This window comes from Taudactylus pleione, unplaced genomic scaffold (assembly GCF_031769625.1).
Source record: "Taudactylus pleione unplaced genomic scaffold, aTauple2 ptg000109l, whole genome shotgun sequence".
Lineage (NCBI taxonomy): Eukaryota > Metazoa > Chordata > Amphibia > Anura > Myobatrachidae > Taudactylus > Taudactylus pleione.
The window spans coordinates 8,026,946-8,052,291 of NW_028284511.1; the positions used below are offsets into that span (position 1 = coordinate 8,026,946).

General features: G+C 42.9%; 1 protein-coding gene across 2 annotated transcripts in view; it reads left to right on the forward strand.

The window, feature by feature from the left end:
• Window positions 1-25,346, forward strand: part of LOC148525240 (uncharacterized) — a 77,797-nt gene that overhangs the window by 15,028 nt on the left and 37,423 nt on the right. For both annotated transcript variants that reach the window (XM_088470997.1, XM_088470996.1), the window contains exon 2: window positions 7,668-8,014. In XM_088470997.1, coding sequence (XP_088327123.1) covers window positions 7,668-8,014 — 347 coding nt within the window. The remainder of the gene's footprint in view (window positions 1-7,667; window positions 8,015-25,346) is intronic.

Below are 25,346 nucleotides of genomic sequence, written 5' to 3' on the forward strand. Positions count from 1 at the left end.
TTTACTGCAGGCTTGGGAGAAGCTCCTCTTCTCTCTTTTTTATTTTATTATTATTATTTTTATATATATATATATATATATTATATAAGATACCGTTTTTTCTATAATAAAAGTAGGTTTTGTTTACCGTAGGATGTGGGTGTGTGTATTAAATAATATGGTGGAATAGATGTCCTAATTGTGATATTGTATTAGAATATTTTGTGTTTAGGACTCAGTGGTACCAACTGGATGTGTTTTGTAATATATGCAACATTTTTATAAAGTCGAGATGATGTTTAAAATTTGAAGACATGTTAGGGTTATTTAAAATACTGAATATTTCTGTACCATATGACGGTGTAAATATACCCTTATTTGATACGATGATGTATATGTTTTTACTTAAATATGCAATTATTATTGTTCCTGTTTGTATTGAGTGGTGGTTTTGTGAAAACTCCAAAAAAAATAAAAATACTCAATTTAAAAAAACTTAAAATCATACCATGTGATTTCCGGAATTTTTGGTTCTGATTCTGCCTCTCACAGTTAAAGTGTACCTATGATGGAAATTACAGACCTCTCTCATCTTTTAAAGTACACCAACTTGCACAATCGATGGCTGGCCAATTGCTTTTTTGTGTGTGTGTATGTATATATATATATATATATATATATATATATATATATATATATATATATATATATATATAATTACACAATGTGTGCATATATTATAAATACATGGGGGCCTATTCATCAACACTAAAATAAAGTTTTTAAGGACATGTTCCTTAATTGACGTTGGTTTAGTATTCATGAAGAGACTTAACATAGGAGATATCACTGCGTTAATTTCCACACTCCCCATACATTAGTATGGGGATATAGAATTATGCTATTCATCAAATTCTGAAAATGATGTATATTCGGAATTTGATGGAGTTACTATACGCCACTGTATTGTGTTCTGTTGGGAGAACACCGTGTCGGAGCAGCCACCAGAGCCAGAGGAGAGACCAGAGCGCCGGAGGGAGACGCTGGAGGACCTGCCCAGCTGAAAGCAGGTAAGTGTTACCTACTATACGCCACTTCACAGTGGCGTATGGTAACACCATCAAATTCAGAAAATACATACTTTTCGGAATTTGATGAATAGCATAATTTCCATATCCCCATACTAATGTACTAATGTATGGAGAGTGTAGAAATGAACGCAGGGGGACTTAACCAGGAGATATCGGAGATATCTCCTATGTTAAGTGTGTTCATGAATAGTAACATAACGGTAATTAAGGAAAATGTCCTTGAAAAAGTTAGTGTTGTTGAATAGGTCCTTCAGTAATACATATCTACAGTAAGGTCTGATGTATCAGGCTCTTGTAAGAGGGTGAGGTTTTAAACTTTTTATTTTTAATTAATAACCTACTTTTATATTCCCTTGAAGTTGTTTTCCTTAGGCTCCAGGAATTCATTTAAATACATGCAAACCGACAGATACATTATACTGCATTAACACAAAAGGCAGAAAAACACATGTAAAAAAAACAACAACAAAGAACATGACTATCTTGCCTGTCATCCTATAAAATATGAAAAAGAAGACTACCCCCCTGAACGAGCCATGCTACTTAGCACTTATGCCTCTAGGAGGTGATACCAAACACATTGGGATAAGTTAACTGAAGGTATTGCATCCTCATGGTACCCCTGGCTGGTGGGTACCAGGGTAAAATAAAAATTACTTAAGTTATATAAGCTAATGTGTGCTCCCTTTCATTTAATAAAGAATGTATTATTAAATAGAATAAAAAAACAATATCTGAACCCCATTTGTTTTTAAATCTAGTATTGGTGCCACTTTATTTTTATATTATCAGTGCACCCTTATAAATTAAAAATATCAGTGCACCTCTTTTTTTTATTATGTTCATTGCCCATTTTAATAATATTTAATGCAGTCCCCTTATTTTCTGTAATGTAGTGGCTATTGCTCGGTTTCTACTTCTTATTTTGCTCCTATGTAGACTAATGGGTTAATAAAAAAAAAAAAAAAAAGCCCAACAAACTGACTGAAAATGAGTTTTACCAAATCATTGTTATGGATTCCTAGGCTGTTCTGTGTAAACCCCTAGAACCCAGGCTAGTGAGGTCTTCCGCCGCTAACAGCCACCTGCTGTTCCCTTAGAACTCTAAGACGTTCACCGGTACTTAAGTGGCGGTCTGGACTTAGTACTCAAAGTCGTAGAGGTTTACACTGGTTACCTTCGGAAACTGGAGAATAGCGGAAGATACTGGAAACTGGAAGGACAGTCAGTAGTATGGCTATGAGAGCCGATGGCGCGGCTTTGAACGCCGAAGGTGCGGCTAAAGCCGGTAGTACAATTTGAATAATTGATGCAGTGGCTTGGAGGCCAGTGATGCGGTTTTGAGAGCCGGTAGTGTGGCTGGAGAGCTGGTGGTGAGATGCAGCTTTGAGAGCCAGCAGTATGACTGGAGAGCCGGTGGTGAGATGCGGCTTTGAGAGCTTGTAGTGTGGCTGGAGAGCCGGTAGTGTGGCTGGAAAGCCGCTGGTGAGATGCGGCTTAGAGCCGGTAGTGTGCTGGAGAGCCGGTGGAGAGATGTGGCTTTGAGAGCTGGTAGTGTGGCTTGAGAGATGGTGGAGCAGCTTGGAGGCTGACAGTGCGGCTAGAGAGCTGGTGGAGCAACTTGAGAGCCGGTAGCACTTGGAGGCCGATGGAGCGGCTGGAGAGATGGTGGAGCAGAAGCAGTTTGGAGGCCCACTGAGCGGCTGGTAGCCTGGGAAACAGCATGAACTACAATCAGGAGAGATGAGAACGCTGACCATGCAGCAGAGTCGAGAAATCCACAAGGAATGCTATAGTCTGCGAGGTGGCAAAAGGCCAGCGTGTACAAAAAGGGGAAGAAGCCAACCATGCCGTGTTGTGGACAGCACATGACATCCTGCGGCGTCCAGATTGCCTAGCAGCTGACGGAACCGGAACCAGACTGCCAGGAGGAGGTAAATTGCTAGAGGGAAGCAAGTCGTGACCGCGACTTGTAACAATCATCTTTATAGACATGCTCCAATAAGAAGCAGTCTCTCTCACTGTGAGTAATGAAAGAATGCTTCTGGACAAGCTTTTATTGAATCTGCTTTGGCAGATGAAACGCATCAAAATAAAGTTACCACACAGGTAGATTAGACTTTTTGGATTATACATTATAATGAACATATTGCTTTGTACCTCTTCATAATAACAATTTGAATGTGCGGTTTGCTGTGCACAGCAATTTAAGGTTGTTGCTTGCATCCGAAAGGAGTTGTGGTAGACCCCCCAGAAATTACTGTATCACATAAGCCCAAATCATATTTTACACATTGGTACTCAGCTAATTCATAGTTATCAGCCACTAGGTTGATAGGAATTTCCTGCACTACAAGTTGCCTACTGCTTATTTTATCATTTTAGATGGTCACCCTGGCAAACAGCAACTTGTTGTTGGGACCACTGCAGAGATAACTCGCTGTTGCCCTTAGTGGTATTGGAACGGCAGGCTTCTGGGCAGGTGCTAGGCCCCAGAGCACCATGCTGAGAAGTGGCAGTTCCAGGACATTGCACCAACCATCAGCTGTGATTTTATTTTATTGGGGTAGCTGTAAAGTCCAATGGTACTAAGGTCTTGTTTTTACAGCACATGTATTGTGTTTTAACCTGCAGGAGGTTCAAAGCAGATAATACAACAACAACAACAACAACACAAAATAAGAAAAATGCAGACTAACAAAATGGAAAACAGATTAAAAAAACTGAGTAATATTATTAGTTTTCAGTCCTGATTCAAACTCGCTAAGGGTGTAGAAAGGCAATTCGGCAGTCTGATTGCACATACAATGGACATCTTGGATGTTAGTCTGCCATTGGCTAAAGCAATTTAAGATGGGATGGACCAGGTAGTACATGATGAAAGGGTTCCAGACACCCCACCTGCCCCCTCACCACTGTGATGTGTTAGATGTAGCTGTGATGGGTACAATAAGGCAGCATACTTGCCTGGCCTCAATCCACATGCGTACACTCACTGCTCCACCACCATCTCCTCCGTGAAACCTCCTACAACTCCTGATCCTCAACTCGATTAGTTGCTGATAGCTTCATTTACTTTAGTGGCCCTATCGTTATTATTCATCTGTATAACCATCTTATTTACCTGTATCATCTGTACTGTCTACAAAGTTCATCATATATCCACATATTCCTTATCCTGCCTATTGTAAGTTAACTTATGTAGTGTGCCTAAGATGGCTGCCTGTCACTTTTGTGGGCAGGATGAACAAATTGTGACAATAATGATGCTATGGGTAGCCTGTATTTCATGTGCTTATTTTGTACTCTCTCCAATGTGTATCAATATTAATTTAATACATCATATCAGCATGCAATGCTTATACCACCCACTCTATACTTTGTAGTGCGCTGCCTCGCCTGGTGTTTTATTATGGGTGGGGATGAACAATCTGTGGGAATGATGTTTCTGTTTGTATTTATTTTTGTCTTGGTATACTTTACTCTGTATCACCCTAAAGTATAGTCATGTCTCTGCATATAGCTTTCCCTACTTATTGTAACCTATGTCGTGTGCTTCAGATGGTTTCCTCGCATGGTACTTTTTGTAGGTGGGGTGAGGGATTAATGAAACGGATAATTCGGTGGTTAGTTTGCGGTTCGTATTGTTTCTCTTGTACTTTGTATCTTCCATAGGGGTAATCAAGTCTCCTATAGACAAAATAATAAAGAGAGACTGGAAAGGTGTGCAATAAAACCGTGGGTGCAGCTTAATCAGTGTATCTTAAGTAAAAACATCCAATATTACTCAAAAAGGAATACCATAAAAAACATAGTAGTTACACTGGAAACACAGCGCTCCCCTGATAAATACATTTCCAAAAAGAGCGTTCCAAAAAGTGTCTAATTAATTACCATTTGTTCAGGGTTGTCTACCCTCCTGATTTGGCCTGGAGCCTCCTGATAAATGGGTGCAGCTCCCAGGCCCCCCGGAAAGGCAGGCAAGCCTCCCGACTGCTGCCGATTCTCCCCTCCGCGAATACCTGTTAAACCCTCGCAGCGGGGAAAGCAGTGACGCGATTCACGCTGAATCGCGTAATTTTGGCCCCACCTGCTGCTTCACAATGCCTGTTTTATCGGCTTCCTCGGAAGGACCAATTGGTCGGAAACGCGTTAAGCAATTCATGGTTTCTATGTGCTGAAGGACTCCAGTGACCAGATCCGTGGGGTGTACCTGTTTTGCATGAATTGGTATTCGGAAACCTTTATCCAGCTACGCTTAACTTACATTTTTGGACTGCAGGAATCACCTACCTGGGAGCTGTGTGCCACTGAGGAGTCATTTTACATGCTTTATGTTTCTTTTCAATTATAAGTGCAATGTGTTTATTAAATTCTTATCTGTAAAAAGTATTTCGGCACTATTCTCTTTCTATGTGGCCTATTCATCATACCTAAAAAATCGATGGAGGTAATTCGGTTTAGAACTCGCATGGAGTTGTACCCAATTACCAGGGGAATTCATCATTCCTCCTCTCCATAACTATCTATTCCGAAAAGCTGTTATTTTTGCAATGAAAGCTTTTCGCGAAATAGTTTTCCCTGTCTACACTAACTTACCGCAGCTGGAATCTGTGCTGCGCATGTGCTGTTACATCTGTAAAACCAGCGCATGCGCAGCACTGCCTACACCTGCGGTAATTTTGTGCCCCCCTCCGCATACCTCCCCCGCCCCCCATCCCCGACTTACCTGCCCACTGCAGCGCCTCCGGCACCAGTGGCTGCTCTGACACGTGTTCTCCCACATGACCACAGTACAGTTTTGAAAAAAAAAAAATATTTTTTTTTTTCTAAACTTTATTGTTTTCTGCTGGGAGAACACTTGTCAGAGCAGCCATCGGAGCCAGAGGACGGACCAGAGCGCTGGAGGGAGACACCGGGGGACCTTCCCACACTGACACAGGTAAGTTGTACCTGCTATTCGCCACCTCGCAGTGGCGTATAGTAACTCCATCAAATTCCGAAAATGCATAGTTTTCGGAATTGGATGAATACCATCATTTCCATTTCCCCATACTAATGTATGGGGAGTGTGGAAATGAACACAGGGGGATATAAGTGATATCTCCTGGTTAAGTGTGTTGATGAATACTAAAATAACGTTAATTAAGAAAAATGTCCTTAAAACCGTTATTTTAGTGTTGATGAATAGGCCCCTATGTGTCTTCCCTAATTATTGATACTGAGAGGTACAAGGAGAAGGGAGGCACTGTCTTTCAGATTGGGACAGAATAAAAGAAGACTATGGGCTTGATTTCAGAGCTGCTCGCTCTGAATCATGGCGGGGATTTTTAATTTTTTTCTTCAGGCCGCTCGCTAAGCTGTGGGTGCCTAAAGCGCCTCCCCTCCCCGCCTACAAAACTGGGCATCGACAGCTGCCCCATCTTGTAGCGAGCCCCGGAGCGACTGAACTTCAGATGCTTGCTGGGGATCGCGCATGCGCACGCCAGAGGCGGCGCATGCGCAGGGGGCAAACATCGACCCGCTTGCGAGCGGGTCTGAATCAGGCCCTATATCCAAACTTCATCTATTACAAGGGGATTTTTTTAAATAAAGTTTCTATTGAACAAGCCTGCATTGTGTTACTCGAAAGAATATTGACGGTGATTATCCTTTCTCTAAATTGTATGAATAACACAAATGATTTTTAATTAGACACTTTTTGGAACTCTCTTTTTGGAAATTTAGTTATCGGGAGTGCTGTGTCTCCAGTGTAACTACTATGTTTTTTTATTGTAATCAAGTCTCCTGCAAGGTAAAGCTTTTTGAGTCCTTACGGAGAAAACTTCTATATTAATAAATATTATTATTATTACTCTCTCGGAATGTCTGAAGTTCCACATTCCTGGAAGCTCTCCAGCAGTGTCGGGAGAGTAGGCCAGCCCACTTCGCCATTATATTGGTCCCGCCTCCAATGCCTGATGTCACACTCGTGCATTAAACACCAGGTTGTGGGGACACTAGGATTAGTGCACGTATCTCAGGAAAAATTTGGAAAAACATAATGTGTGAAAATTTTCTCTATTGTTTTCAATGTAGGTGGTCTGTGCACATCTGATGAACATTAGAGAAGGTAGTTCCCGATGTCTGTATACAGCAGACCTTGACATAATGTGGTACATTTATTGCACTAGGTTGTCTTATTGTATACCAATCAGGTTTCAAGCTAATTGTTGAGATCTTCCCCAAATGATGGATAAAATCTAGGATGGTGTGCCACACGGAAAAATGATCGGTATGACTGTGAATTTGCAGTGCAGTGTTAACCAGTAATGTGTGTGTGTGTGTGTGTGTGTATGTATGTATGTATGTGTGTATGTATATATATATATGTATATATATATATATATATATATATATATATATATATATATATTATATATATAATATATGTGTGTGTGTGTGTGCCAGAAGTGTGCTTTACTGTACATTATTTTCTTGCATCACCTTCTGTCATTGTATTTGCTTTATGCATGTTGTGGTGGCGGGGGTGCAATCTCTGGGTGACCTGAATTTGTCGATCAGTAATCTTCTTCTTCTTCTTTTCTGCCTATGTAGGAATATAATATGGACCCTACCATGGACACTGGACTGGGAAATTGTACAAATCACACCACGGCACCCCAGTGTCACATCTTCCAGCAGACCAACTTTGTATGGACAGACTCCTTAACAGACAGACAGTTTGGCAAATTCCGCTTTGGTATTGGACTCAGAACAGATGCCACCTCAGGAACCAAGTTTGTGAAAGAGACCTTAACATCTCTCCTGCAGGTGAGGGGTACAGAGCAGGTTTATGTCACAGTGACTGCAGAGACCAACCGCAGTGACGTCATGCTGGTCATCATCTCCTGCAAGCTTGTGAGCACAAAGAACAAAACCAGGTCCTACTTCATCCAGGATGGGTAAGAGCCAGACAAACAGTTCTTAAGTTATTATCAGTCCAAGCCAAGCTAATATACTAGAAATAGGGGGTAAGGAAAACTAAAAGCTACAACAGCTACTGGTACTCACGTAGATCATATTTCTATGTATTTTATGCACTTGCTAGTTGCTACTCAGCGAATAACACGTCCAAAGTACTATTAAAGTTCCGCTGCGTTAGGTGTAATTAAACATAGCCAGTTTTTATGGTTGGTGATTCTTACAATAATTACAATGTGGATGTGCTTTTACACAACATGAGCGTGCAGAGTGCCTGATTCAGAGATGCACGCAAATCCCGCTACAACTGCGATTCCCTAAGTAGCAGACTTGCTAAAATGTACTAATGACTTAGACGATGCAGGCTTGCCTACCCTCCTGATTTGGTCGGGAGCCTCTCGAATATCGGGTGCTGCTCACGACCCCCCGGAAAGGCAGGCAAGCCTCCCGGCAGCCGTCTGCCCCCCCAGACCACTACTAGAAACCCCCGCAGCGTGGGGCCCGATGACGCGATCTGCGCCATTGTAGCTCCGCCCCCTGCTTCACAATGCCTTTATTTTCGGCATTGTGAAGAGGGGGCGGGGCCACAATGACGCGATCGCTCGGTCACGCCCCTGGCCCCGTCCCCATATGGAGTCAGTGCCCGGCAATGCCCCGCGCTGTATGCAGGGTTTCAGCTCCCTCCCGGAAGGAGGGAGCTGAATATCGGCAAGTATGAGATGATGTCTTATGCACACATCCACCACATACATACAAAAGAGGAAACATTGGTCGCACATTGAACCTCTGAGTAACCCTATGCTGTCTCAAAATTAGTGGATCACCTAAGATGCCGGGGCCTCTCTATCTGCCTACGAATTCGCAGAGGCTCACTAGGGCATGCCCAGAAAATGGACTTTACGCTCCTGACACCCCTGTTACCTCCCCCAAATGCTGACTACCTAGCACTCGCTTTGCGAATAAATCCTCTCTGTGACCGCCGTTGCTAACCAATCGCTATGAATGCACAATGCGGCTTTGGTGCATTCGCAGTTGCACACAATTTGCTCCAGTGGATCCGGCACCGACCATCTCTGAATCAAGCCCATACTTGCCTACTTGTACAAAAACATTTCAGGGAGATTGTGAAAGCAGCACCTATGAGCTCTGTGGTAAAGTGGGCGTGTACTGCTACATATGAGAGGCGTGTCATAACACTGACTTACATCCAAATGTAAACCCCAAAGCAGTTACTAGATATATTTGTTAATGAGAACATACTTTTCAGGGCTTGCACATGTATTGTGTTTTACAAGTGGTTCCATCTAATACCGCTTTTACACCAGAGAAAAAAAATGGGTTATTGCTGGGTCTACCCGGGTCGCAGCTCAGTGTAAAAGGGTCCCTGAACTTGACCCGGCAATCCAAACCAGGTAGCTACCAGGGTCGGACCCAGGATGTACCCGGGTAATGGTGCTGTGTAAACGGCGCATCCCGGGTTATCCGACCTGGGTCATGCCTAAAATGAATTGATTGGTGGCTGTAGAGCATTCACCTCCCACTTTTTATAACCTCACAGGTTTAGCAGGGCAGACCCAGGCTCAGTGTCAACGGGGCTGACCTGAGCATAACCCAGATCAATGGTGCTGTGTAAATGGTGTCTGACCTGGGTTGGAACCATGTCTGAAAACCCAGGTCGGACCCGGGTTTTTGGTGGAAAAGAGGTATAAGTGGCCACAGGTAACTTTATATGAAAATGCATGTAGCCATAGGGATCATTCTGCCTCATAACCAATGCAGGAAAATGGCACTTATTATACAATTTGAATGAGATGTGTGTATGTGTGTATGTATATGTATGTATGTATATATATATATGTGTGTGTGTATATATATATATATATATATATATATATATATATATAATACAGTCAGGTCCATAAATATTGGGACATTAACAGAATTTTCACATTTTGGCCTCTATTCACCACCACAATGGCTTTGAAATGAAACAAACAAGATGTGATTTAACCGCAGACTTTTAGATTTAATTTGAGGGTAATTACATCCAAATCAGGTGAACGGTGTAGGAATTACAAAGGTTTCTATATGTACCTCCCACTTTTTAAGGGGTCAAAAGTAATGGGACAAACTAAACAATCCTCAAATCTAACTTTCACTTTTTAATACTTTTTGTTGCAAATCCTTTGCAGGCAATTACAGCCTGAAGTCTGGAACGCATAGACATCACCAGACGCTGGGTTTCATCCCTGGTGATGCTCTGCCAGGCCTCTACTGCAAATGTCTTCAGTTCCTGCTTGTTCTTGGGGCATTTTCCCTTCAGTTTTGTCTTCATCAAGTCTAATGCATGCTCAATTGGATTCAGGTCAGGGGATTGACTTGGCCATTGCATAACATTCCACTTTTTAGCCTTAAAACACTCTTTGGTTGCTTTTGCAGTATGCTTCGGGTCATTGTCCATCTGCACTGTGAAGCGCCGTCCAATGAGTTCTGAAGCATTTGACTGAATATGAGCATATAATATTGCCCAAAACACTTCAGAATTCATTCTGCTGCTTTTGTCCGCAGTCACATCATCAATAAATACAAGGGAACCAGTTCCATTGGCAGCCATACATGCCCACGCCATGACACTACCACCACCATGCTTCACTGATGAGGTGGTATGTTTTGGATCATGAGCAGTTCCTTTCCTTCTCTTCTCTTCCCATCACTCTGGTACAAGTTGATCTTTGTCTCATCTGTCCATAGGATGTTGTTCCAGAACTGTAATGGCTTTTTTAGCTGTTGTTTGGCACACTCTAATCTGGTCTTCCTGTTTTTGTGGCTCACCAATGGTTTGCATCTTGTGGTGAACCCTCTATATTCACTCTTGTGAAATCTTCTCTTGATTGTTGACTTTGACACATATACATCTACCTCCTGGAGAGTGTTCTTGATTTGGCCAACTGTTGTGAAGGGGTTTTTCTTCACCAGGGAAATAATTATTTTGTCATCCACCACAGTTGTTTTCCGTGGTCTTCCGGGTCTTCTGGTGTTGCTGAGCTCTCCGGTGCGTTCTTTCTTTTTAAGAATGTTCCAAACAGTTGATTGGGCCACACCCAGGGGCATAGAGAGCCACGCCGGGCCCCGCTAAAGAGGGGGCGTGGTCTAATTTAAGAAGGCGTGGCCACGCCCCCTTGAAAAAAAGGAGTTTTGCAGCGGCGCTGCACGCCGGGGAGGGGGCGCTGTGAGCCCCTCAGCCCGGCGCAAAGCCAGTGGGGGGCGCAATCAGTGTGATCGCTCCCCCCTTCAGGCATAGGAGATTGCTGTGGCTGCTACTTAGCAGCCTGCATAACGGTGGGTTTCGTTCTGATCGGAATGAACTAGTACACACATGAGACCAATATGAGTGAGTACAAATAAACACTTTATTTACAAGTAACAAACAAACAATAAACAAACAACATACAATGTATACAGTATACTCAACATTTGTCTATGTATTCAGATGACACCGGTAATTCATCATCTTCAGCATAAGATGTACTTCATCTTATCTTCTCTCTTCTCTTCTGGGGAGCCCTCATTTCACAATGCCCAGATAATATATACATTATACATTGGCAGCATCCTACTGCAGTCTCAGATCTACCATGAGCTAATGGGTCCTTTGTGTACCTCCTGATTATATACCCTAGTCTGGGGTGTTGGCTTTCCGGATATTAAGCCCATATTAATTACATACAGTGCTCGGTATCAAGCACTCATTGGTCCAGCATAGCACTGACCAAACTTATCTCTCTTGCACATGCTCCGTAAGCACTAAGATATATACTACCAGACAAAGACATACAGTAATGACGTATCCTAGTATGGAGATGAACTGTTTCAAAGCTCCTTTGTGTGTAGAGTATGGATCACACTAAGTTACCCATAATGCTTAGCATCTCTACACAGCTTTAAAGTGGTCACCTCATTGGAATGTGGTTCACTAGTGATAAGAACATGTAGGCTATGAATGGCTCATTATACTTATAGTTGCAATAGAAATGACAGGTAGAGTAGGCCCCTCAAATTATGGCTTATTTGACCCCAAAAGGTCATTTGACCATTCTATGGAAAAACAGCAACTGTAATAAGACAATCTCATTTCAAACCTCAAGAGGCCTAGCAAGGGGTTAATGTGTTTGTAACTTATATGCCTATGTATAAATTAACTATTTAATCCACTGATTACATTCCACCCTAATTTCTACATCAAATATAAGGAACATGATCCCCATTGCATAATCCAAACCTCCATTGTACTTTCACCACTTGTCCTAACAAACTATGTAACAACATATAACATAACAAGGTTAATACTATGATTACATATAACAAGTAATATAAAATCACTAAAGCAACATTTCCATTCAGGACTTGACCACTTTGGCTGTATTGCAGAATCCTGGCAATAAGCATCACTGAACTCCTGTTTCATTTCTAACTCTCCACATATACATATATATATACATATACACACATATATATATACATATACACACACACACACATATATATATATATATATATATATATACACACACACACACATACATATATATATATATATATATATATATATACACATACAAATATATATACACACATATTCCTCTATATCATTTGAATATTCTAATAAAACAGTGAAGAATACATATGATTATATCAAATATATGTTACTTATGAGATAATATCAGTAAAGTAAAGCAAAGTTCAGTTCAATCACATCTTGAAAAAATCTTGAGAATATTGGCGAGTGTGGATCCAACCAATATAAGGCACAAGTTCAGTCTTGCAGAATACACATAGATGTATGTAATGGTTGTGCTGTCAGATCTTATATTTCTTTTGTCTTCCTGGACTCTCTCCTGTATAAGAAATCACTCTCAGGTCATCGCCATCTTAGACACACCTCCAGCGACGTTCTCTCACCTCCAGCGACGATCATCAATCTGTTGGCTTAGACAAAGAAACAGTGTGAGATAAACCATAACAAAATAAAATAAGCATTTACTTATCCTGCAGCAATTATATATTACACTTGTCTCTATTCTCTTCATACTAAACATCTCTTAACAACCTTATCATAAGTGTTTGTGTCTGTGCACCAGATATCTTAAAAGTTCAACCTTTTACCACCCTCCGGTTAACAAAATATATATATACTGTATACAGCCTGCTCTAAACACCCAACATTGTATATATAAACATTCCTGTTTCCTAAACAACACATCCATTCATTCAATCATACTGATGTCAGTTTTGTGAATGGTATGAAGCATAGAAAACCCAATACACTCCATGTTTCTGTAAAATGGGCGTCTTTGTCTGCTTGAATCTTCTCGGACATCCCATAATATCAACAAATCAGTCTGTGTCACATGTTCAGGAAAGTCTCTTATCTTGTATCACTCTGCATGAGACAACTTCACTCCTGAATGACAGTGTTCTGTAGCTGTTCAGTACAACACTCGTCCTCCATCTTCTTGGTGGCAAACGATGAATTCAAATTGCCAGACTTGTGCAGTCATTTCACAGTATATGAGGCCTTTATCAGTAACAAGCAAGGTAGGCCACATTTCCAGCTGTTGGCAAATGTAACAGGTTTTTGCAATGTCTCTGACCATGGTTTGGATATAAGGAATCCCTTTGATTTGAGCTTGCTCGAATGCAGCTTCAGCTCCATCATGGCTTAACAGTTCTAGCACGATCAGTGCTGTCTTTGCGGTGAATTGCACACCATGTTCTGTGCTCAGTTCACTTGTGCACACACCATTGAAGTTGTAGGTGTATGTATCAGCATGTCCCACGTCAATCTTCCAGCTTTGGACAGCAGCAGTCCATATAGACTTTGTGTCAAATGTCCATTTCTCAGTGAGAAGACTTTCAGGGCATCCAGTCTTGTCAGTGACTTGGAAAACAGTCATAGATGCAACAAGTTCTCTAGTCCCTTCTTCTGTCTGTCGGCTGTCAGCTTGTAAAGAAAGCTGCTTTGCTTCAGCAAAAATCCACAACAGTCCTGTGTGGGTGCAGATAGCACCATAGTCCATGAACCAATAATGCTCTCTGTCTTGGAAATCTTCCCACCACCGTGGAGCTGTGATCATAAAGAAAACCAGTATGGACAGTTCAAACATTGGTTTAAATTTCACTCGGCCAGCAAGTAGTGCTTTGATCTCCTTAATTAGCATGAGAGTTTCTGCCGTTGTTGTTAGCAACTGTGTGTCTTTCAGCTGCTTCAAAACCTTTGGCTGGTAAGGCTTTGTAAGGAAATACACTGGGATGCAAATTTCATTACCAAACACAAAATCTGCAACTTTATCACAAAACAAACCCACAGTCAGTGTGTCTGTACTGCATGTATGCCCCTTGTGGTTAGTCAGTGTGTACCCACCAACCCCTCCTTCACAATGAGCAAGCAAACCATGAACATCATTTGCAATGGATGTTTCATCAGAAAACACATCTTGTTCACTTTTTGCATTTTTAAATTCAACAATGACACATTGATCATGCCATGTAAAAGTAATGTTGTCATGGGGGAAGTGTTCAGTCTCAGGGGCATGGTCTATAACTGCAATCCTGCCCATTTCCCACCCCTTGGCTTTGGGCAATGCCCATGTCTCATTGGGCAAGGCAAAAGGCATCATCACCACCCCTTCACTCAGCGACACCCCTTCGAATGGCCATGCAAACACATCTTTTTTTTCAATCAGTTCACAGTGTATAGCAAACGGGACAGTCCTATACAATTCAAGCATACCATCATTCACCTCAAGAGTATCACTAACCAATGGCATGTTATCAGAAACCTCATTTGCATTCAATTTTGAATCTGATTTCTGGACATATTCCCTGCATTCATGGATTTCAACATTTTGTTCATATTTTATGAAATCATCAGAAATTTTAATCACACAATCACTGCTCTGATCAAATATATTTTCTGTAGTGTGAATACATTGTTTAATTTCTGTTTCAAGTTCTTTCTGCGTAACTTCACACACTTCTCTTTGTATTTCAAGCTTACAAATTTCTACACTTTCTGTGTGTAATAAATCAGCACTTATATCTGCGCTAGCTGGCATCTCAACTCTTGCTTGTGAGGATTCCCTCCTCCCCCCTATGGAATTTCTCAAAGGCAAACTTTGAGAAATCTCAGGAACACATAATTGCAAAACTTCATCATCTGATGCAAAATCATTAGCTTTCAAAAACCTCATATCACTACATTGTAAAGGCGTCCCCAAACATGTTGGATTAAACTGAGATTTTTTAACACATTTCTGAAATTTCACCAACTTTTTCTGTAATCTACCCTTAGCATTTTTCACATGTTTCAAAAGTTTGCAAAGCATTTTTCTTTTTTTTTAAGAAAAAGACAAAACAACATACAGTGTGATTTAAGCTAAATCACAATCTTTTTTCTCATAGGAATGAGACAGAGAAAACATACACAATGCAATATACAGGTCAGCAGAGAAAAAGCAAAACATCATTTTGCACTTTTTTTTTACAGAATCAGTCAATTGGTCACAAACTAATTAACCCTTCCGATCCCACTTCTCGACACCAAGTGCATAACGGTGGGTTTCTTTCTGATCGGAATGAACTAGTACACACGTGACCAATATGAGTGAGTACAAATAAACACTTTATTTACAAGTAACAAACAAACAAACAAACAACATACAATGTATACAGTATACTCAACTTTTGTCTATGTATTCAGATGACACCGGTAATTCATCATCTTCAGCATAAGATGTACTTCATCTTATCTTCTCTCTTCTCTTCTGGGGAGCCCTCATTTCACAATGCCCAGATAATATATACATTATACATTGGCAGCATCCTACTGCAGTCTCAGATCTACCATGAGCTAATGGGTCCTTTGTGTACCTCCTGATTATATACCCTAGTCTGGGGTGTTGGCTTTCCGATATTAAGCCCATATTAATTACATACAGTGCTAGGTATCAAGCACTCATTGGTCCAGCATAGCATTGACCAAACTTATCTCTCTTGCACATGCTCCGTAAGCACTAAGATATATACTACCAGACAAAGACATACAGTAATGACGTGTCCTAGTATGGAGATGAACTGTTTCAAAGCTCCTTTGTGTGTAGAGTATGGATCACACTAAGTTACCCATAATGCTTAGCATCTCTACACAGCTTTACAGTGGTCACCTCATTGGAATGTGGTTCACTAGTGATAAGAACATGTAGGCTATGAATGGCTCATTATACTTATAGTTGCAATAGAAATGACAGGTAGAGTAGGCCCCTCAAATTATGGCTTATTTGACCCCAAAAGGTCATTTGACCATTCTATGGAAAAACAGCAACTGTAATAAGACAATCTCATTTCAAACCTCAAGAGGCCTAGCAAGGGGTTAATGTGTTTGTAACTTATATGCCTATGTATAAATTAACTATTTAATCCACTGATTACACAGCCGCAAGCAATCTCCCGCTGCAGCCCAGCACTGCTGCAGAGGGAGGGAGGGAGGAAGTGAGGGGGGGCGGTGCCAGACCCGGGCCCCTCTGGAAGCCCGGGCCCGGATAAACTGTACCTGCCCCCAGGGCTGCCATCAGAAATTGTGGGGCCCGGGACTGCCAAAATAGGCAGGGCCCCTGGGCCCCCTCTTCCGCCGCTCCCCCTTCCCCCGCTACATCTCATAAATCATGATTTACCTTAACGCCTTGAAGAATGCTCCTTTCTTCTGGCTTCTTCTCCTTCAGGTCTTGCTGGCACTGCTCCTCACGCACCGCAGCTCCTCTGACCTCTCCCTTCCAGCATCATGGCGTCATGAAGTCTTGCGCGCCGACTCCAAAGGAGAAAAAAATATATTGAACAAGAGCAGGGGCAAACTATGGATTTTCTGGGAGGGGTGTATATATATATATATATATATATATATATATATATATATATATATATATATATGTATGTATGTATGTATGTATGTGTGTATATATATATATATATATATATATATATATATATATAGCAATCTTTGAATCCGGCACTTGTTTTAGGGAAAAAGGTTCTTTGCGCTCCTGTGCCTTCCGACGGGTCTCAAACCCAAACAAACAGTAAGCAATTCGGCGGCACTAGGAGACTTGGTAGTGTAGAGTAAAATGCCTTTAATATCCTACGTTTCGGAGGTTAATCCGTCGTCAGGGAAACGTTTCCCTGACGACGGATTAACCTCCGAAATGTAGGATATTAAAGGCATTTTACTCTACACTACCAAGTCTCCTAGTGCCGCCGAATTGCTTACTATATATATATATATATATATATATATATATACGCATATTTATAATTTATATATAAAGTATATAGTAAACATGTATATATTATATATAACAAATATAAACTGACTAACATATACAGTGTACACACACTAACACATATACAGTATTCACACACTACCACATATATATGCATTATCATACATACAGATACATACACACCAACACATACATATACACTAACATGCATACAGACAGACCAACACATATGTACACACATACATACACATATATACACACTAACATACATACACACCAACACATATGTACACACTAGCACATACAGGCAAATACATACTCTATATACACATATACAATATTCACACATATGCACTAACATACATACACATATATACACACTAGCAGATACATACACACCAACACATATACACTAACATGTGTTGGCGTGTATGTATGTTAGTGTGTATATATGTGTATGCATGTTAGTGTATATGTGTTGGTGTGTATGTATCTGCTAGTGTGTATATATGTGTATGTATGTTAGTGCATATGTGTGAATATTGTATGTGTATATAGAGTATGTATTTGCCTGTATGTGCTAGTGTGTACATATGTGTTGGCGTGTATGTATGTTAGTGTGTATATATGTGTATGCATATGTACACACTAGCACATACACATTCATATATACACACTAGCACATACCTACAAAAACATACAGACACATACATACACATGCTAAAACACATACATACTTTTTCTGAAGCAACAGCAGCTTGATAATGGGGGCGGGCACCTTGCCTCATTAGGCTCCGCCCCTCCGGGGTGACGTAAATCGCGGCCGTACGGGGCGGGGCTTACTACATTGGCTCCGCCCCCATTTTGCTCAGCCTGATCAGAGAGGGGAATTTAATCGGTTCAGCAGAGGAGGCTCTCAGGTTGGAGTTGGAGCAAGTGCGGGCAAACGAGTAGTGTGGGCCGGCAGGCGGTAGCAGCACCCCACCCCAGTCTTAACTCCTGGGGGTAGTGCGTGGTATGCACTGGTGGTAGGAGCGGGCGGTACTAGGTAGGAGCCACGCGGGCCCCCTCTCATGCTGACAGGGTCCGGGCCCGGGACTTCAGTCCCGGCAGTCCCCCCCTGATGGCGGCCCTGCCCGCCCCCCCCCCTCTCGGCGCCCCTGGCCACACCTAATGTTTTTGCTATCTCTCTGATGGGTTTGTTTTGATTTTTCAGCCTAATGATGGCTTGCTTCACTAATAGTGACAGCTCTTTGCATCTCATATTGAGAGTTGACAGCAACTGATTCCAAATGCAAATGTCACACCTAGAATCAACTCCAGACCTTTTACCTGCTTAATTGATAATGAAATAATAGCCCACACCTGTCCATGAAATAGCTTTTGAGTTGATAGTCCCATTACTTTTGGCCCCTTAAAAAGTGGTAGGCACATATTGAAACTGTTGTAATTCCTACACTGTTCACCCGATTTGGATGTAATTACCCTCAAATTAAATCTGAAAGTCTGCAGTTAAAGCACATCTTGTTTGTTTCGTTTCAAAACCATTGTGGTGGTGAATAGAGGCCAAAATCTGAAAATTCTGTCAATGTCCCAATATTTATGGACCTGACTGTATATATATATATATGTATATATATATATATATATATATATATATATAAAGAACAGCGGCACTCACAGGACTTGAAATAAAGTAGACTCACGACTCCAAAGGACGCTGATCCTTTGGAGTCGTGAGTCTCATTTATTTCAAGTCCTGTGAGTGCCGCTGTTCTTCTTTGTATATTTGGTTCATGCACCATTAGAGGGCACCCAGGCAGGTACTGATTATATTGTGGAGTGCCGGCGTTATCTCTCTCTATCTATCTATCTATCTATCTATCTATCTATCTATATATATATATATATATATATATTGGAGCTTGTACGGTATGATAACACACTACATAAGCTTCTGAATGATTTATGTGACATTTTTCCGGGATAGTTCACTCTGATGCATTTCTTCTACAGTGTGAGCAATACCAACAGGAGCTCCCAGCACAGAATTTACAATAAGAACCTTTATGAAAGCTCACATTATGTGCTATTAAGTCTCCTAAGAAACAAGAGCAGACATGGAGTTTGCTCAGAGACACTTGGATACCTAACTGTGAGTGTTGTGCTGTGCTTTTGTTGCTGGCGAGAGCATTAGGCCCTGCCAGGTTCTGGTAGTGAGGGAACTACCTGTGAAGTTAGTGCCCCGACAGGGCTAGGATTTATATTTATGTTTTCTTTATGTTTCTGACATTGTACAATAAAGACTGGCACCGACCAGCTTGTACTTGCATCCAGACTGGTGTGCTGCTTCCCTGCTGCTGTGTGTATGTGTAAGGAAGGAGTCCTCTACCCAGGAGAGGGACCCCCTAACCTAACTGTGTCACAATATGGTGGAGAATGCGGGCATCCACACACACTAAAGTTGCAGCAAGAGGAAAACTTTCCATTTAAAAATTAAAGGGACAGACACCCAATTTGTGAGTGTGGAAATAACACTGTGTCCTTGGAGTCCCATAGAGGAGGCGTCAGCCAATGCTCAGAGAGGCAAGGTTCAGCTTCCAACCTACACCCCAGGACAAAATGGAGGACATTATTAAGGCCTTGCTCCAAGCAGCTCAGCAGGAATCTACCAGGGCTCAGCAGGAAGCTACAGCAGCTCAGCAGGAGACTAACAGACTTCAACAGGTCTCCATTGAGGAAACCCGCCAGGCCTTAAGAGAGGTGGTACAGCACCTGGTCGCCCGGCCCAGGGATGTTAATACTGGTCCTCCCACCACCACTCACTCCGTACGAGCCAGTCCCTTCCTCCAAAAGATGACTTCGGGCGATGATGTGGAGGCCTATCTCGCCGCATTTGAAAGAACGGCCGAAAGGGAGAGTTGGCCCCAGGAGCAGTGGGCAAGTCTGGTGGCACCTTTTTTGTCTGGGGAGCCACAAAAAGCATATTTCGACTTATGCCTGGCTGATGCCAAGGACTATAAAAAACTAAAACAGGAAATCCTAACTCGCTTGGGAGTCACCACCTTTGTTCGTGCCCAACGGGTCCACCGCTGGGAGTTCCATATGGACAAGCCTCCACGTTCACAGATGCATGACCTCGTCCATCTGTCCTCAAAATGGCTACAGCCCGAGACGCTGACGGGACCACAGATCGTGGAAAGGGTCGTGATGGACCGGTACCTGCGATCATTACCCGCGACTCTGCGCAAGTGGGTGAGCCATGCAGACCCTAAGACCGCGGACCAGTTGGTCGAGCTAGTGGAGAGGTACGTGGCGGCTGAGGAGCTGAGGAGTATGCCCCACCAAGCCCCGATGGCGCACCGGCGAACTCCCACAGACACTGGTAAGACTGTTCCAGGGGAGAAGGGTGCTGGGCGGTGGGATGTACCTAAGACTGAGGGTGTAGAACCTGGAGACAGGCCTGCCAGGCCAGGAAGGTTCTTGCCCCGTAAACGACTAGACATTAATATGATTCAGTGTTTCCGGTGTGGTGACTTCGGCCATATTTCCGCTAATTGTTCACTTACAACTGAACCTATGCAATGTGATACTGCTCATGTCTACCGGAGGGGGTCTTTCTTTGCACAGACAGCCTGTACGGCTGACCGGCAGGCTGAGACTGATAAGCACATGTGTGTACTCACTGTAGAGGGCAACCGAGTAGAGGCACTGTTAGACTCTGGTAGCTTGGTGACACTTATAAAAGCTGAGCTGGTGAACCCCTTGAGGCATAAGGGGAAAACTGTTGGTGTGACCTGCATACATGGGGATAATCGATATTATGTTACTGCCGAGGTGAACATCGAGACACCATGTGGCTCTGCTATAGTTTCTGTGGGTTTGGTGCCTGGTCTGATATACGATGCAATATTGGGGAGAGACTTTGCTCACTTCTGGAAATTGTGGGAAAGCCGTTTTGTTCCAGAAGTGAACAACCCCAGTCCACTTGAGAAGGTTGTTGATATAGTGGAGGAGGGAGTTTCTTCTGAGTCAGAGTTATTCCCTTTCTCTACTATGATTGGCGAACTAGAGAATGCGGAGCGTGATGGTGGCCCGCCAACTGATGTGCCTCCCATGGAGGTGGGAAGTGTTGTTGGGCCAGTTGATCGTCTGCCTGATTTAGAGGTCAGAAGAGAGGTCTTTGCCATGGAGCAGTTGAAAGACCCTACTTTGGTAAAAGCCAGGAAGAATGTAAAGGTAGTTGATGGTAAACCTCTAGACCCTGATAGTCCTTTGTCCTATCCCCACATGGCAATGTGTCAGGATTTACCCTGCCCTGAGTGTCAGTATCATGCTCCCAGACCACGTTTTAAGGGTCCACTAGTTCCATTGCCTATTGTAGAGGTGCCAATAGTGAGAGAGCACCTGAAACAGGCTCAACAGGCACAGCAGAGGGTATACAACTGCAATGCTCGGTTACACAGCTTTGCTCCTGGGGACAGAGTGTTAGTGTTGGTTCCCACTGTGGAAAATAAACTTTTGGCTAAATGGCAAGGGCCCTTTGAAATCTTAGACAGAGTGGGACAGGTCAATTACAAAGTTTACCAGCCGGGGAAAAGAAAGCCGGAACAGATATACCATATAAATCTGTTAAAGCCCTGGAAAGATAGAACGGTACTGTCGGCCATCCGAGCCCCTCCAGTAAGTCCAGGGCCCTTAGTTCCCGAAGTGACAGTGGCAAAAACCCTGTCGGCAATTCAACAACGAGGGGTCAAGGAGTTTCTGGTTAGAAATAGGGTGCTGTTCTCTGACGTACCTGGGAAAACCTCGGTCGTTAAACATGACATCATCACTGACCCAGGGGTTAAAGTTAATCTAAAGCCCTATAGGTTACCAGAAGCACCAAGAGCATTGGTGTCGAAAGAAATTAAAAATATGCTAGAGTTAGGGGTTATTGAAGTATCACATAGTGAATGGTCAAGTCCCATTGTGTTGATTCCAAAGCCCGACGTGAGTGTGCGTTTCTGCAATGACTTCCGAAAGTTGAACAGTGTTTCAAAATTCGATGCCTACCCGGTGCCACAGTGGAGAAGGAGGCGTTGGCCATAAAGTGGGCGTTACAAACTTTAACATTTTCGGTGGAACACAGACCAGGGGGCCTGTTGTTTAAAGCAGACGCGTTGTCACGCGTTCATTGTTTGGGGGCTTCAGTTGTTCCGCCCCATAGGTCGAAACAAAGGGGGGGATATGTGATAGGATCACTGGTAAAGTGGTCTGTGACAGGGATATTTATCCCAGATTCCTGTCCTATGTGTTTAAAATCCCCAGGAGAAAGTCTGCAGTGTAGCAGGCTTGAGTTTCGGCTTTTTGAAAAGCCGGTTTGGGACCTGGGGGTTGTGGGTGAGAGGAGAGGGAGGGCTCCACCCACGGCCACTCCAGGTTTTGGTTCTCGCAGCCTGGTAACAGGCTTGTTAGTTTTCCACCTGAGAGTGGCCAATATAAGCCTAGTTTGTTTAGGGCTGATTGTCTCACCTGGGAGAGCAGACAGGGAGTTTGCTCAGAGACACTTGGATACCTAACTGTGAGTGTTGTGCTGTGCTTTTGTTGCTGGCGAGGGCATTAGGCCCTGCCAGGTTCTGGTAGTGAGGGAACTACCTGTGAAGTTAGTGCCCCGACAGGGCTAGGATTTATATTTATGTTTTCTTTATGTTTCTGACATTGTACAATAAAGACTGGCGCCGACCAGCTTGTACTTGCATCCAGACTGGTGTGCTGCTTCCCTGCTGCTGTGTGTATGTGTAAGGAAGGAGTCCTCTACCCAGGAGAGGGACCCCCTAACCTAACTGTGTCACTATATATATATATGTATATATATATATATATATATATATATATATTTTAATATATTAATGTGTGTGTATTATATAGCTACATAATGGGGGTAAGGTGCAATCAGGGAGACTATTAGGCTCTTCTGGGAGTCAGGGAGATTACTACTATTACAGGGAGTCTCCCGACATTCGGGGAGAGTTGGCAAGTATGATCTAGCCCAGAGTCGGGTGTAGCAAACACACTCATCTTGTGACTGGGCCTGATTCATGTTTGTATGCAAATTCGGATGTTTATGCAGATTGAGCAATTATAAGCCATTGCACATGCATGTGCAGCAATTGTGTTGTGATTACGTTCGCACAGAGGAATCATTCGCAAAGTGAGTGACAGGTAGTCAGCATTTGGGGGAGGTAATGGGGGGTGCATAGAGAAACGCAGGTGTGTCAGGAACGTTTAAACACCGTTTTCTGGATGTGAATAAATTAGCCAATGCGTCCTTGCTAGCAGCAGGAGAGCCCTATGCATGTCTGGAGACCCGCTATATCTGTGACAGCTTGGGCTTACTCAGCAGCCAGGTGACCCCCCTGATCTGCGTTCGATGTTACCGGTTACATGCATGTGCGGTTAATGTGAGATGCTTCCAGTGGGCGTCTCTAAGCACTAGTCCGTGAGTGGCTCATTAGCATATTTTCACATTGCGATCCATGAAAGATCGCAACTGCGATTGGATTTGCGTACAAACATGAATCAGGTCCGCTGTAGCTACATTTATTTCTAATTCTATTGTCTAATGCTGGGTACACACGGGACAATCAGTCAGCGATAACGATTTTGCTGACTGATCTCCCTACACCTTCCCGGAGTGCTGGATGAACGATACTGATCATCCAGCACACCACCAACCCACCAACGATGGGCCAGCGGAGTCCCTATGTAACCTAGACTATATCGTTCAGGTTGGCCTGCATGCACAGCCGATGGACGATATCGCTATCGTCCATACGTGCCCACGCATCACTGGTCGTTTGTGGGTTGGAAGGCACAAAAAAAATGAACAATAACTATATCATTATCGTTCTTATTGTTCATTTTTATCGTACCGTGTGTACGCACCCTAAGAATTGTGTAAGCAGAGGAAATAATACATACTTCCCTACTCTCCTGAAAGATGTGTCCTTATTTCATACACCGGTTTTGTCCTTCATTCCTTATGCTGGCCATACACCTGCACAACCAGCATAAGATCAGATTCATCATACGATTTCCCTACGATTCCCCGGAGCTCCCTGGCAGTCCCAGCAGCATGTTTGATGTTTTTCTTAAGCACACGATCTGTCGTAAGATCGATCCTTTGTCTCACAGGCTCATAAGGGAAACAGTCATTGAAATGATGTGAATTGCTGCACGATGGATCGCATGAACAAAATAAACGGCACGATCTGCACACGATACAATGGATAAGATGTGCTGCACATCTGATCATAAGATAGGAGCTACGGAGTGCACATCGGATCTTATCTTTCTAAAATAATGCATGATTTTCACACGATCCATCTTATGACTCATCGAAAATTGGGCAATCGGCCAGAAATCGTGCAGGTGTATGGGCAGCTTAAGTGTGATTGATTGTAATAATTGACAATTAATGAGAGTATTAAACTGTCGGCAATGGCAGCTGGGAATGAATAGATTAGTTTCCAGTTACACTAATTCAAGCAGAAGGGAATGGAATAATCAACACTTCCCAGACATGGGCATAACTAAAAAGGAAGGACCAATTACGATATTTAAAAATTACCCCAAAGTTTTCTAGTGAGGGACACCTTTAACAATTCAGTGTTCCGTGCTGCATTTGTATTATGTTCCAGCCGCACACAAGTGGCTGTGCTATTCCGTCCTGCAAAAAGGCAAATGCAGAAGGAGATGTCTGACCCCTCCTCCTGCATCTGCGATCCCAGCGCAGTGACTGAGGTCGCAGCCTGGGATCACCATAGACGATGGTCGCCCCTTTGGTCAGACTGTGGTAGCTGAAGCCGGGTCCTGTCAGCCTGCAAGGCCACGAAGTCTGCATCCATGGACGCAGATCATGGCCTTGCCACTCCGTGAAAACGCAGGCCACTCCTGCACCGCAAACGCCTCTGCCTGTCAGTCAGGCAGAGGCATAGGG